The 15,723-nt window shown below is 34.9% G+C and overlaps 1 protein-coding gene across 2 annotated transcripts in view; it reads left to right on the forward strand.

The window, feature by feature from the left end:
• TRIM24 (tripartite motif containing 24) overlaps positions 1 to 15,723 on the forward strand; it is a 109,398-nt gene that overhangs the window by 56,058 nt on the left and 37,617 nt on the right. For both annotated transcript variants that reach the window (XM_036117206.2, XM_036117204.2), the window contains exons 3-5: positions 673 to 820; positions 7,762 to 7,894; positions 13,931 to 14,047. In XM_036117206.2, coding sequence (XP_035973099.2) covers positions 673 to 820; positions 7,762 to 7,894; positions 13,931 to 14,047 — 398 coding nt within the window. The remainder of the gene's footprint in view (positions 1 to 672; positions 821 to 7,761; positions 7,895 to 13,930; positions 14,048 to 15,723) is intronic.

Consider the following 15,723-nt stretch of genomic DNA (forward strand, 5'->3'; position numbering starts at 1 on the left):
ATGCTGTTCTGTCTGCCTAGAAGTCTTTTCATCAGTAATTGATGACTCAACTTTCATATCTTAGTGTTAATATGATCTCCTTAGAGAAAGCCTTGCCTGGGTAATCTCTCGCTTTCTCCAACACTCCAACCCCACTAAAATGAGATCAGTTTCCCCTGTCATATGCTTTTATAGCTTCTCATACTTTTCCTTTATGGCACTTCTCAGTTTGTAATTACATATTGGTGTGATTCTTTCAGTAATGTTTGTGTGCCTCACATTTAATCTCAGCACTACTCAATAAAATCTGTTACTAACCTCACTTTAAAGATGAGCGTTCTAAGTAACCTGCCCAAGAACTACCTAGCTAATAAGTGGGGAATGGGGATATGAACGCACACTCCCATCTATGAGACTCGGTATCATAAGGGCAGGAACCATGTTTGCTTTTCCACATTGTTATATCCTCAGCACTTAGCATAGTGCCTGGAGTATTTGATATATTGAATGAAGGACAATGCCGTATTTCAATTTCATATGTTTATAATTTAAAACATGTCAGTTTAAATTTACAAACACTGTTAAGATAACTGATAGAGGCAAGTATGATTGGTATATCAATTTTATATGACTAGTTGTTTGACCACCTTTGCATTTTTCTTAAAACTTGCTGTGACATGTTTCTCTTATTAGGTGTGTACAAGCTGTGAGGACAATGCAGAAGCTAATGGGTTTTGTGTAGAATGTGTTGAGTGGCTCTGTAAGACATGCATCAGAGCTCATCAAAGAGTGAAGTTCACAAAAGACCACACTGTGAGACAGAAGGAGGAAGTATCTCCAGGTAATAAATTGGTTTTAATCTCTTTTTGTCTCTATCCTTCCCACTCTTTTCTCTCTTCCTGTACTAACTTTGTTTTAATACACTTGTAAGCATTAAATACACTCTTGTTTTTTAATATAAGGAGGTCTGTATTGTAATTGAAATTTGAATACTTAAAAATGTTAAATATGAATAGATACAGAATATTTCTGCCTTATATTCATACTCCCAACCCCTGTGCCCCCACTTCCTGTAAATGCTTTAATTTGGTGTAAATATATAGCAAATGAAAAAAAAAAGTTCCTTTTTAAACTTATGTTCTCTCATCAGTTCTCTTATTTCTAAGGTGTTGACAAGAGGTGGGCTTAACAAAAGTTTTATAACTCTTTCCCCTCTGATATTGTTGTGATAAACCTGGTTCATGATATTTGATAGGTAGATAACTAAAGAAGCTCTGCTTTTTATGTAATTTACAGCTTCTCAGTTTTTATTGTATTGCTTATAATGTAAAGTTTACTAATGTATTCTTTTATTGTAGTAAAATATATGTAACTTACAACTTGCCATTTAAACCAGTTTTAAGTGTACAGTTCATTAAGGTACACTGTGTATTACATTACATTCAGTTCATTAGTGTATGGTGCATTAATGGCATTCACAGTGTTATGCAGCCATCACCATTGTTTCCAAAGTTTTTTCATCATCCCAGAAAGAAACAATACCCAATAAATAATAATGCTTATTCCCCTCTTTTCTCTGCCCCTGTGAACTTCTAATCTACTGTCTCTACAAATTTGCTTATTTCTGCAAGTGGAATCCTATAGCTTTGTCCTTTGGTATCTGGCTTATTTCACTTATCACTATTTTCAGGGTTTATCCATGTTGTAGCATTTATCAAACTTCATTTGTTTTTATGGCTCATTAATATATTTTTGTTTAAAAATAATTTTTTGCTTTTAATCCAAGTCAACCAGTGTTTGTATGTCTATTCAATATTCCAGGAACTTTGCTAAGCATTGGAGATGTAAATGAATCAGATACTTTTGCCCCACAGAAGTTATAAGTATGATGAAGACTACAAACAAATTAGCAATCATAGTTTGTCCTCCTAAGTTCTATGAGAACACATGAAAGAAGCACCAAACTCAGATTTGGGGATTTAGGTTGGAGGCCAAATCTGGGGCTTGAAGGAGGAATAGAAGTTCATCACAGGAAGGAGAGGGGTAGGGAAAACTGAAGTACACACCCAGATTTCCAGAGGGAGACAGTTGAATGTAGCTGGAGAGTAAGATTCAGGAGAAGGAATCAGAGATGAGGCTAGGAGTCTGGTGACACGGGAAAAGAAGATATAATTTCTGAGGACACTAATGAGGAAAAGACAAAAGAGAAGAGGCCAGGTACAGATTCAGATAAATTGAATAGATAGTGCCCGAAAGAGTTCTCTTTTTTGGTGGTTCAGTCATCTATTGAAAAATTGAGCAGAGAAATATAAGATGAAAAGATCAAGAATGTGTGGGATACTTGAAATAACTCCGGTAAAAGAGAGTTCCAGCTTCAGAAACAGATTGTTTGGTAGCATCCAGGTTACATTTGATGTATAGGCCTTAAAATTTCCTCCATCGGGGAGCGCCTGGGTGGCTTAGTCCGTTAAGCATCTGCCTTCCGCTCAGGTCGTGATCCTGGGGCCCTGGGATCGTGTCCCACATCCGGCTCCCTGCTACGAGGGGAGCCTGCTTCTCTCTCCGCCTCTGCCTCTCTCTGTCTCTCATGAATAAATAAACAAAATCTTTTTAAAAAATAAATAAAAAATAAAACTTCCTCCTTCAGGCCTCAGCAGTATGCATGTGGGTACAGAGAAGAATTGAACTTATTTAGGGTTGGAGTTTAGCTGCATAGGTGTTGCAGAAGTTCAGTAGAATGAGAGGTACAAATCATGGCATTTACTAAATGAAAGATTTTTTTTTTTTAACTGTATAAAGGAAATGAAGTTGATAGTGTCAGTTGATAGAGTGAAAGAAATTGTTAGGAACCTAGAGATCTTTGAGGCACAGTAAGAGTAGTTAACTAAGAATTAGAAGGTTAGAAAGTAGAAATTATTAGAGTGGATGTTTGAATTTATGATTGTAGAAATGGAACAGTTATGGACAATCAAAAGTCTAGGGTGGGACCATGATGTGAGGAGCTAAAATGGAGTATAGGTCTCTGGAGATAGAAAGTCTGAGAGCCTTGTTTTTATGTGGTAATCTATGTGGATTTCTAAATCATCCAGAGTGATGGTGACACTGAAGACTAGGAGGATGACCAAGTCAGGATCTAAATTCTTCAGTAAGTAAAGGAAGTCTATAAATGGGTGATATGATGTTCTAATTACCTAAATCAGAAGCTCTATAGTTATTGTTGAAGAGCAGGGACAAACCCAGAATGTCCTAAGCCAATTAAAGATGTATGGTCACTCTATCTACTGTGATGCCTACATGACATGCACATCAAGGAGAAGGGTACAGGGAAGCTGTGAAGATTTCACATTACTAATACTAAGCCATTGTTGCATTGCTAGAATTAATTGCATTTGGTCTTGATGTGTTGTGCTTTTAATAGTCTTTTACTATATTGCTAATTTTCTCTAGTTATTTTCCTTCTTCCGTATGAGTTTTATGCATTTTTGCCTGCTTTTTTTTTTTCTTAACATATATTGCATTATTTGTTTCAGAGGTACAGATCTGTGATTCAACAGTCTTGCACAATTCACAGCGTTCACCATAGCACATACCCTCCCCAATGTCTATCACCCAGCCACCCCATCCCTCCCTTTTGCCTGCTTTTTGATCTGACTAGATAGTAGGTTATCTTTTTGTTTTTATCCACAGAAATGGCTCTGAAATTTATTTATCTAATTATCCTTTATATATTTTAGTTCATTATTTTTATCTTTAATTTCTCCAGCTTACCCTGATTTTAAAGTTCTATTACTAACTTAATTGACATAAATACTTGATACTTATTTTTATCTTTTGTAGAATTAATAAGTGTTTAAAGCTTGATATAATCTCCCACTTACATTTCTACTATTTTTTAAATATTCTGCATATATGGGGGCACCTGGCTGGTTCAGTGAGTAGAGCATGCAGCTCTTGATCTCAGGATCATGAGTTCAAGCCCCACGTTGGAACCTACTTAATTAGAGAAAAAAAAATCTATTCTGCATTTATGACCATGCAGTTGAAGATATACAAATTTTTGCATTTGTTATTTTCTGGTTCGGTAGATTATAAATAATGATATGGAAAGAAGGCCATGATGTATATTAAATGCAAAAAGCAAGTTGCTTAACAGTGTGGTTATTATGAACCCAAGAATTCATTAAAAGGAAAAAGGAAAATGTTCCCATTACTTGGATTTTTTTGTTTCCTGTTTCAACTTCATAGTTTTATTATGATCAGAAAATGTGAGTCTGTGAACTCATTCTGTGTGCTGGCATACATGTAAGATTTTGTAAATATTGATAGTACCACTGAGCCTTGAATAACATGAGGCTTGAGGGGTGCTGACCCCTGCGCAGTCGAAAATCCATGTAAACCTTTGACTCCCCAATACTTAACAACTTAACTACTACTAATAGCCTACTATTGACCAGCAGCCTTACTGGTAACAGTCAATTACACACTTTTTTTAAAAAAAAAATTATTTATTTGGGAGGGAGAGAGCGTGTGAGTAAGTGGGGAGAAGGGCAGAGGGACAAGCAGACTCTCCACTGAGCAGGGAGCTCAACTCAGGGCTGGATCCCAGGACTCTGAGATCATGATCTGATTTGAAGTCAGATGCTTAATCAACTGAGCCATTCAGGTGCCCCAGAACACATTTACACATTTTGTAGGAAGTGTGTGTGGGAGTGTGTGTGTGTGTGTATTGTATACTGTGTTCTTACAAAGTAAGCTAGAGAAAAGAAAATGTTAAGAAAGCCATAAGGAAGAAAAAATACGTTTACAGTAACTGTACTGTATTTATCAAGAAAAATCACGTGTAAGTGGACCCGTGCACTTAAAACCCATGGTGTTCAAGGGTCAACTGTATATGAAACGTCAGATAAATACAAAATTTATATTTAAAAGAGAAACCATAAAATTTCACTTATAAGAAAAAAAGTAAACATTTTTATAATTAGGAAAAAGCCTTTCTAGAAGAGGTTCTCTAAAACTAAAGCCACAAAAAATAAAAACAGATTAATTTTTCTATAAAATGTGTTAAGGATCTACTTGGAAAAATACCATAAACCAAGTCAGACTGGAGAAAATATTTCTAAAATCTTTGGCAAGCAGTATTATCAAATGTGTCTACAAATTGGTAAGAAAGACAATTGGAAAAATGGCAGAGGTTATGAACAGACAGTTCTTAAGAGAAATACAAATGGTTGATGAATGTGAAAAGTTGTTCTATCTCAGTTATTCAAGAAATATGTCCAAAGGTAGTGAAATCTTTTTTTTTTATAAGATTGGCAAAGATTAAAAATACTGACAAAATGCTGTTAGTAATGTAGGTAATAGCCACTCTACACTGGTAAGAGTACAAATTGGTACAATTTTTTTTTTGGAGGATCATGTACTTATATTTGTATAAATCACCCTTTGACCCAACAATTCTAGTAGGAATTTATCTGTGGAAACATTCAATGACTTATACATTTCATATGTTTATTTCAGCATTATCATACAATATTGAAAAATGAGAAACATTCAAACGTCCGCTGCAGGGGTTATATTCATTTGATGAAATACTGTGCAGTTAATAAATAAATTGATATATTTACTAACCCAGAAAGGTATCTAAGAGGGGCACCTGGCTGGCTCAGTCGGTGAAGCATCCAACTCTTGATTTTGGGTCTCAGGTCATGATCTGAGGGTTGTGAGCCCCACGTCTGGCTCCACACTCAGCGTGGAGTGGGCTTGGGATTCTCTCATTCCCTCTGCCCCTCCCCCTGCTCCAATGTGTGAGCGCGCACATGCATGTGTGCGCGCGCTCTGTCTCTCTCTCTCTCTCTCAAACTAAAACAAAGTAAGAAAGGTATCTAAGAGTTCTTAAGTAAAGAAATCTTATAAGATAGTGTGTGTAATGCCGTTTTTTTAAATTCTATAAAAGAAAGTACCTACTAATGTATGTAGTTATATACATAGAAAAACAACCAGATGAACACATAACAGGTTATTAATAGTGGGTATTGCTGGAAGTGGAATTATTTCTGAAATGTTTGGATTTTACCTTTGATTATTAGTGACATAACTGATGTTTACTGTTTAATCAATAATTATATTTATTTGTATTCTTTTTTTTTTTATTTAACGTTATAACATAAGCATTGCTCAGTTTTATTGTCACTCTGGGTAACTATTAAGAAGTTAAATGGCTGGACCCCAGTGTTTATAGCAGCAATGTCCACAATAGCCAAACTACAGAAAAAGCCCAGATGTCCATCGACAGATGAAGGGATAAAGTAGATGTGGTATAGGTATACAATGGAATATTATGCAGCCATCAAAAAATTGAAATCTTACCATTTGCAATAACATGGATGGAATTAGAGGGTATTATGCTAAGCGAAATAAGTCAATCAGAGAAAGACAATTATCGTATGATCTCACTGATATGTGGAATTTGAGAAACAAGGCAGAGGATCACAGGGGAAGAGAGGAAAAAATGAAACAAGAAGAAACCAGAGAGGGAGACAAACCATAAGAGACTCTTTTTTCTTTCTTTTTTTTTTTTTTTTTAAGAATTTTATTTATTTGACAGAGAGAGACACAGCGAGAGAGGGAACACAAGCAGGGGGAGTGAGAGAGGGAGAAGCAAGCTTCCCACTGAGCAGGGAGCCTGATGCGTGGCTTGATCCCAGGACCCCGGGATCATGACCTGAGCCGAAATCAGACGCTTAACAACTGAGCCACCCAGGCACCCCCATAAGAGACTCTTAATCTCAAGAAACAAACTGAGGGTTGCTGGAGTGGAGAGGGGTGGGGGGATGGGGTGGCCAGGTGATGGACATTGGGGAGATTATGTGTTGTGGTGAGTGCTGTGTATTTGTAAGACTGATGAATCACAGACCTGTACCCCTGAAACAAATAATACATTATATTTTAATAATTAAAAAACTAAAAAAAAAAAGTTATATGGTTGGGGCACCTGGGTGGCTTAAGTTAAGCATGGACTCTTGATTTCAGCTCGGGTTGTGGTCTCAGGGTTGTGAGATCCAGACCCCTGTCCTGCTCTCTCCCTCTCCCTCTGCCCCCACCCCCACTTGTGTGCTCTCTCTTAAAAAGAAAGAAAATTAAAAAGAAGTTACATGGAGGACTATGGTATATAGTGAAAACTTTATGATTATTTCTGTGTTAATGGGTAAGGATTTTTACAGAAGTGGGAAAATAACTTTTCGATCACACTGTTAATACATTTTTATTAGATTTTCTGAATTCCATTTAAAACTATCTCCTGCCATATTTGGAGTAGAAAACATCCAGTTGATTCACACTCACTTACCTGGGCTATTTTCTTAAGACTTTTTAATTTCATAAAGCATATTTTTAACTGTATACTTTCTTTTTCTCCTGAGTTAATTTGAATTTCTGGGAAGAAAAGCTTATTTATCTTTTCCTTCTAAAATGCTGAGAATACTTAATATTTTATTTCTTTTTTTTTAATTGAAATATAGTTGACACACAATGTTACATAAGTTTCAGATGTACAACATAGTGATTTGACAAGTCTATATATTATGCTGTGCTGACCACAAGCATAGCTACCATCTGTCACCGTACGGTGCTATTTTAATATATATAAAGCCTAGTAGTAGTGATAGTGTCAGAAACTGTTTATAGCTATTTTATATCTCAGTAGATTCGAATTTAAATTAATAATAATTATGTAGTATTCAGTTACATTAATTTTCTTCTTTTTGCCTCCCATTGTTTCTACAGAGGCAGTTGGTGTGACCAGTCAGCGACCAGTGTTTTGTCCTTTTCATAAGAAGGAGCAGCTGAAGCTTTACTGTGAAACATGTGATAAACTGACATGCCGGGACTGCCAGTTACTAGAGCATAAAGAGCATAGGTACTGGCATCTTTGATTATATACTTACATTTATAATAAGCTTTATGAGGAATAGAGGACTGCTGGCACCCCAGCCAAATGGCAGTCAGCAAAAAAGTTTTGTTTGGCCAGCAGTATGTTGGCTTGTTCCAGGATTTTTCAACTTAGGTGCTATTAATAGTTGTTGTGGGGGCATTTCTGGTTCATTGTATGGTGTTTAGCTGCATCTTTGACCTGTATTCACTAGATTCCAGTAACATCCTCCCAGTTGTGACAAACAAAAATGTCTCCAGATGTTGCCAAATGCCCTACAGAACAAAATCACCCTGAGTTGAGAACCACTGACCTACACACTATTTGAAAATAAATGTAATTTGTTGCCAAATTGTTGTTTGTAAAATGAGGAGATTTTACAATAAGAAAAAAGATTTAGATCTTTGGGTTTTTGAGAAAATGGAACCTATTATGGCTTTGGGCCCCATACACTTACATGTCAGCATTTGGGTGGAATTCATTTTAGTGTTCTGTAGAACGAGGCATGCCTTTCCCAATTCATTATAGTTCCTACCAAAGCTTATTTTTAAATCTGACCTCCCATAGGCATTTGAGTCAGCAACCACTGATTTATTTAAAATAGTAAGATTCTGGGGGCACCTGGGTGGCTCAGTCGTTAAGCATCTGCCTTCGGCTCAGGTCATGGTCCCAGGGTCCTGGGATTGAGCCCCTCATCAGGCTCCCTGCTCGGCAGGAAGCCTGCTTCTCCCTCTCCCACTCCCCCTGCTTGTGTTCCCTCTCTCGCTGTGTCTCTGTCAAATAAATAAATAAAATCTTTAAAGAAATAAATAAATAAAACAGTAAGATTCTGATTGATACAAATAAAATTGCTTAAAATGGTCTAGGCTCACAAACTGCTGGTTATCAGAGGAGAGGTGGGTGGGGGGATGGATTAAATAGGTGATGGGGATTAAGGTGTGCACTTTTTGTGATGAGCACTGGATGTTGTATGTAAGTGTTGAATCACTAAATTGTACACCTGAAACTAATATTATTTACTGTATGTTAACTAACTGGAATTTAAATAAAACTAAAAAAAAAAAAGAAAGAAAAATTGGTCTAGGGTTCCAATAATGGCAGACTAGGCAATTTAGACCAAGCCATACCAGTGAGAATAACTAGAAAACCTGGACAAAATATAGAAGTCATTGATAAAAAATTTTTAGAGCTTATTAGTAAAAAATTACTAGATCAGGTTGGAGTGGGAACAGGGAATGGTAAGAGCTTTTTTCCCCTTTGAGGCATTGACCAGGAGATTGGGGAACACTTCTGATAGGCCACAGGGCTGGGAAGATAGGAATTGGAGTTCAGGGATTACAGGGGTGGAAGGCTTCTCCTTGCCTTGATTTGGAATCCTGAAAGTCTACACTATTACAGTAAAGATGAACTAGCTACTATACTAAATAGTTCCTGACTGGGACTGAAGCCTCAGCATCAAATTTTTTCAGTACCCAAAGACAGTAAATTGATATCATACTGCTGGTGCCCTGGTAGAATCAAATGTAAATCCTTCCTGAAGAGAGAAAACATCATCTTCTGCCTTAGATTTATTCAGTAATGAATTTTGCAAAATTGTCCAACACATAATTAGAAGTAATCGAATATTCTAGGAGATTGAACAATGTGAACAAAATCTAGCAGATACAACAAATAATATAAAAAGACCCTTAGGGCTACATCTTTCTATACTGAAGATAAGAGACAAAATGGAAAATTTGGGTAGAGAACTGAAAACTATAAAAAAGAATGAGATGGAAAATCCAGAATTGAAAATTGCCATAACTGAAAATAACTCATTAGTGGCCGTAACAGATTTGACATAGCAGGAAGTGAGAATTAATGAACTAGAAGAAAAGTAAGAAAATATCCAGAATGAAGCATGGTAAATAGAAGGATGAAAGTAGAAGTAGTAGTAATACAAGGTGTAACTGGGGCCCAAGAAGAGAGAAGGGGGAGGGAACGGGAAGGAAGCAACATTTAAGGACAGAATATAATGGCTTAGAATGTGGTAATACTGAAGAAAGATGTCTAGCCCATGTTAAGGAAGCCCCATAAATCCCCAGCAGGATAAAAAGAAATTTTTTAAGGTACAAAAAGAAAATAATTACAAAACTAAAATTTTATACTCCATGAACATTTTTTAAAATGAAGATTAATGAAAGACATTTTCAGACAAAATAAACTAGGATAATAAATCCCCAGTAAAACCTCACTAAAGTATACCTTAGGCAAAAGAGAAATGGTTGTTAATGCATGGTGGAATGAAGAGCAATTAAAAAGGTTAAGGATGAGTAAATCTGGATAAATGTTGACATAGGTAACAAAAATGTTTTATTGGTGTGTGTCGTGTGTGTGTTTTGTGTATTACACAACAGACATGTTAGGAGGATATGGAATTCGTGTTCTAAGACTCAAAAGGGTAAAAAAGTACAAATTAATATTAGATGGTGAGTCCAGATCTGTATTTTGTAATGCCTAGAGTAGTCACTAAAAGAATAGTAAAAGTGTCTGTGATTATCAGAGTTAACAGAGAGGGGAAGTGGAGTAATTAATCAGTCTGAACATAGGCCAAAAAAAGACAACAGATGGGATTTAATAAGGGCTGGGTAAGTTGGTAAATCTATAAGTATATTTGTAATTATAATAAGTGTAAATGGGTAAAATGTTCCAAATTAAAAGATTTCATCCTGGATAAGAAAGAGAATAGAAAATCTGCTATTTACTGGTTTTATAAGAACAACAACTGAAACCTAAGTATATGGAAAGAATATTAGGAGAAGATGCGCTACATAAACACTAAGCAAAGGCAAGCTGTTATATCAAAGTGACTTGTTTGAGACAAAGGACACTTAGAAGGCTCTCCATTTAAAAGATATAACAGTTCTAAATATATATATGCCCATAGGCTTAAAATATATAACAAAAAATGACAGAACTTAGAACAAATAGACAAATCCATGGAGTGGGAAATTTTAACATACTTTTTTCAATAATTGACAAAACAAGCAGATTAAAAATCAGGATATTTCAGTAAGATTCAAATAACCTAATTAGCAAAGACTGTGTGGACATTAAGGAACACTGCACCTAATAATACACATTCTTTTCAAACATCAAAAGAAAAAATTTAATTGGCAGTCTTAAATTTCAGAGGGTTAAAATCATACAAAGTCTAACATAAACTCAATGCAATTAAATCTAGAAGATAATAATAGATGAGAAAATTCTCCAAAAATTTGAAAGTGAAGAAATGAAATTCATACAAAAGCTAAATGCAGCAGTGCATGATCCCATACTGCAGCCTGGACTAGAAGGGGAAAAGTGATTTAGAGGACATGACTGAAACAAATGATGTAACTAGAATATGATGTGTAGAGTAGGTAAGAGTATTATCTTGGTGTCCATTTTCTTACATTTAATTATTATACTGTAGTTGCGTAACAATACCCTGTGTTTAGAAAATGCATACTGATTATTAAGGTGTTAAAGAGTTATGATGAGTCAATTTTTGAAAAACTAAGCTGTGTAAAGGTATAGATCTCTGTACCATTGCAGATTTAACTCAGAAATTATTTCAAAATAAGCAGTTAGAAATAAATGTAAATAAAGCATCAAAGAACAAATCCCAATGGATATCAGAAAATATTTTTATCTGAATGATAGTGGAAATAATATCCTAAATATATTGTTAAGGCCATGATGAGAGGAAAATAGATATCATGAAGTGTATATAGTAGATAGTAAGGATAAAAAGTAAATGCACTAAACAGTTACCTCAAATTAGAAAAATGAATATATTAAACCTAAAGTAAATGGGAGGAGAGGACATAATAAGGATAAGTACAGACATTAATGAAGTAAAGTCAAAAATCAAATCATTCAAAAGACTAGTAAATTGACAAATTCCTTTACGAGTGACTGAGAGCAGGCCCACCCAACTGATGCTAGGAGCAAAAAGGGGGCATGAACACATCTCTAAAGGCATTTAAAATTACGAAAAGGTTATCTGTCAATAGATTTGAAAATTTTTACTTGAAAGAGGATAATTCTTAGAAAATAAAACTTGGGGCGCCTGGGTGGCTCAGTTGGTTAAGCGACTGCCTTCGGCTCAGGTCATGATCCTGGAGTCCCTGGATCGAGTCCCGCATCGGGCTCCCTGCTCGGCAGGGAGTCTGCTTCGTCCTCTGACCCTATCCCCTCTCATGTGTTCTCTCTCTCTCATTCTCTCTCTCAAATAAATAAATAAAATCTTTAAAAAAAAAAAAAAAAAGAAAAGAAAACTTAACCAAATTAACACAAGATAAGCTAGAAAATCAGAATAGTCCTTTAATGTAAATCCATAATTTATAACTTTCTCACAAAGAAAACTACAGACCCAGATGACTTAATTGATGAATCAACAACATAGGTGCAGTAAAAAGAACACCTTTAAATACATATAGCCTTGTCCAGAGAATGATAAAAGAATGAATTCTCTCCAACTTGTTTTTTGGGGAATAAAAATAGAAAATTGTCGACAGACTAGTCTCACCCATGAAATGAATGTGAAAATTCTAAGAAATAAAGTAGGAAACCAAATCCAGTAGTATTGTGATTTTTGGACAATATAATTGCAACCAAGTTGGCTTTGTTTTAGGTATACAGAGTTCATTTAACATTTGAAAATCATTCATGTAATTCATATTAAAAGAATAAAGGGAAAATACATGATGATTTCAATAGAGACAGAAGAACCATTCTGTAAAAAAAAGTGTGTATGCACCCATGATAGAAGATCTTAGCAAATGAGGAATAAAGGAAATTTCCTAAACCTGATAAAGATTGTCTATAAAAAGGACTAGATAACATCATAACTGGAATATTGAAAGTTTTTAGACGAGTTTAGGAACAAGACAACAATGACTATTTTAAGTATTTCATTTAACGTTACACTATATCAGGGTCCCAAAGAGTGTGTTATGTACGAAGGAAATCCAACAGAATTATTAACTGTGTTCCCCTTTTTTTCTAATGCTGGCAACCCTATTTATAATACTTACTGATTTAAGTGCACTTGCACGTTTAAATCATATTATGTAAAATACTGTATTTTATGCATTTTATGAAAAAGTAATAAAACTAGTTCTCCTTTTTTTTTTTTTTTTAAGATTTTATTTATTTATTTGACAGAGAGAGACACAGCGAGAGAGGGAACACAAACAGGGGGAGTGGGAGAGGGAGAAGCAGGCTCCCTGCCGAGCAGGGAGCCCGATGCAGGGCTCGATCCCAGGACCCTGGGATCATGACCTGAGCCGAAGGCAGACGCTTAACCATCTGAGCCACTCAGGTGCCCCAAAACTAGTTATCTTCTACATTACTATTTCCCTGGAGCTACTCTTGAGTTATCTACGTAGTTTGTCAGAGGTTATCATGTTGACTTCCAAGTTAAATTTTTTAAAGTGCTGTATGTTACATTGCTTGAAGCCTTATTGCATGCAAGGCATAACATCAAGAGTTTTTCTTACTCTTTCCATTTTTCCCAAAGGCATATATTTGTGACCTCTGTGGCACAACCACCTAATGTTTAAAAGTAATCTTTGAAATGTGTGTTTACAGCATCAAACTCTCATAATTATGAAATTGCAAAATAGTAAATAAATCTACTTAAATATCTGTGACTACTTTTTGCCAGGTCAGCCAAGTGAGCTCTCTAAGACTCTAAAACTATAAATGATAAATGTGTAGCTTCCCCAAATTTCCAAAATAATTTAGAGTATCCATGAATAATATCTGTAAAGACTCCCTCTTTCTAAAAAAAAAAAAAAAAGACTCCCTCATTTTTAGGGATAATTTTGAGAGCATGAAAAACCTGCCTTCTAGAGATATATTAAAATGTTTTTTTAAAGATTATTATTATTTACATCTTTTATAATCTTGTTATCTTAAATTGTTTCTATCTGGGGGCTTTTCCTCATTTTAGATATATTAGCTTGAAATAATTGGCTTGTTTACTTATCTTTCCAGATACCAATTTATAGAAGAAGCTTTTCAGAATCAGAAAGTGATCATAGATACACTAATCACCAAACTGATGGAAAAAACAAAATACATAAAATTCACAGGAAATCAGATCCAAAACAGGTAAATTTACATTTGTGGTGTTATAAAAAATCATCTTTATATAATGTATTAAGTATATTTACTTTTAGAACAGACATTTTACTTAGCTCATGGTGAGATAGGTCCAGGTAAGCTGTTAGATGGCTCTAATAACATGTAGTTCATAAGACTTCTCCAAAAACTGAGTTTCTGGAAATTGGGCTGGAAAACATTCTTTTCAGCCATGAAATTTCAAAACTGTTATGGTAATAAACTACATTGAGTAATGGCTCATTTATCTGGTAGGTATTAATAATTTATAATTATCTGGTGTTTCAAATTTTAAAGAAATGCCAGGATTTAAAAACAAAATCAACTGTTTTTACCAGTATGGTAAAATACTTTACTTGATTATATATATAAAATTGCTTTTTTAAGTGTTGGCCAACTTTGAGATGCCTTCTCTGTGCTTTCATCTTTTAACTGCAATAAAGTGGAGATCTTAGGACACCATTAAACAGTTTCACACACGTTTTATTCCTTATCAGATACAATACTTACATAGTTTCTACATGTTACCTGTTATACTTTTTGTTTTCCATAGGAGTCCTCCTCTTCAACTGTACAAAGGCTCATATCTCACAATTCAGTGATTAGGGGAGTAAACCACTAACCTCCACATGGAAGAGGGAGTTTGTCTGTCTTCCCCATTTTTTTATCCCATTTGGAACCCACACTGACATATTTACAACCTTTACAACACCTATGAAATCCCACATCTCCCTTCTTTTGTTGTTTTAGGTTTACAAAAGAAACCTATCACTACCTAAATAAATCAAGAAATGCTTTTTAGAAAGAGGCTGAATAAGAGAGTCCTCACAGGGTATTTGAATCACTCATAGAGAAAAAATCTTTCGTGGTGCATCTTCCTTAAGACCAGTCATCATAATCTGTTATACTTGTCATTTTGGAGCATGGCTATGGTGGGAATTTTTTCCAAGTAATTCCCTGGTTTAACTGAATTCTTTTAAAGATATTCTTAAGCATAATTTACCCTCTTCTTGATGCTTCAGTATTATTATTATACCCATTTTTATTCATTGTGATAATACAGTTCTATTGTGTCTTTTGTTTTTATTGTTCTTATCAGCTCTCATTTTACCTTTCTCTTTCACATAACAAGTGTATTAGCCAAATACTGTTTCATTTACCATATTCTAATCACAATACTATTTTTACCAAATAGAGTAAGTGGTGGGTTTAAAAGTTTTTTATCTGAGTAGTTGAAAATGTGTAAAGCATATTTACAGAATGATAGAGATAGTTCTGGGTGCTTCTACCATATAAATGACAAATGGTAGCAATTGTAAAATAACTAATTTTGTGTAAAAGATCCACCCTTGACAAAATGTATTCTTGACTTTTATCTTATTCTATCATGTATATGGTGTGAGCTATAAGCCAAAGTTCACTTTTTTGTAACATACAGATGTCCATTTGTTCCTACACCTTTTGTTTAAAAGACTGTATTGTTGCTATTGAATTGCCTTGGTTCCTTTGTAGAAAATCAGTTGACAACATATGTATAAGGTTACTTCTGAACTCTATTCTTTCTGTTCTCTTGTGTTTTTCTTTTTTGCCAGTACCCCCACTTTCTTCATGACTGTAGGTTTTTATAGTAAGTCTTCAAATCAGGTAGTGTGAATTCTCCAAATTTG

Source organism: Halichoerus grypus, chromosome 12, assembly GCF_964656455.1.
Source record: "Halichoerus grypus chromosome 12, mHalGry1.hap1.1, whole genome shotgun sequence".
Lineage (NCBI taxonomy): Eukaryota > Metazoa > Chordata > Mammalia > Carnivora > Phocidae > Halichoerus > Halichoerus grypus.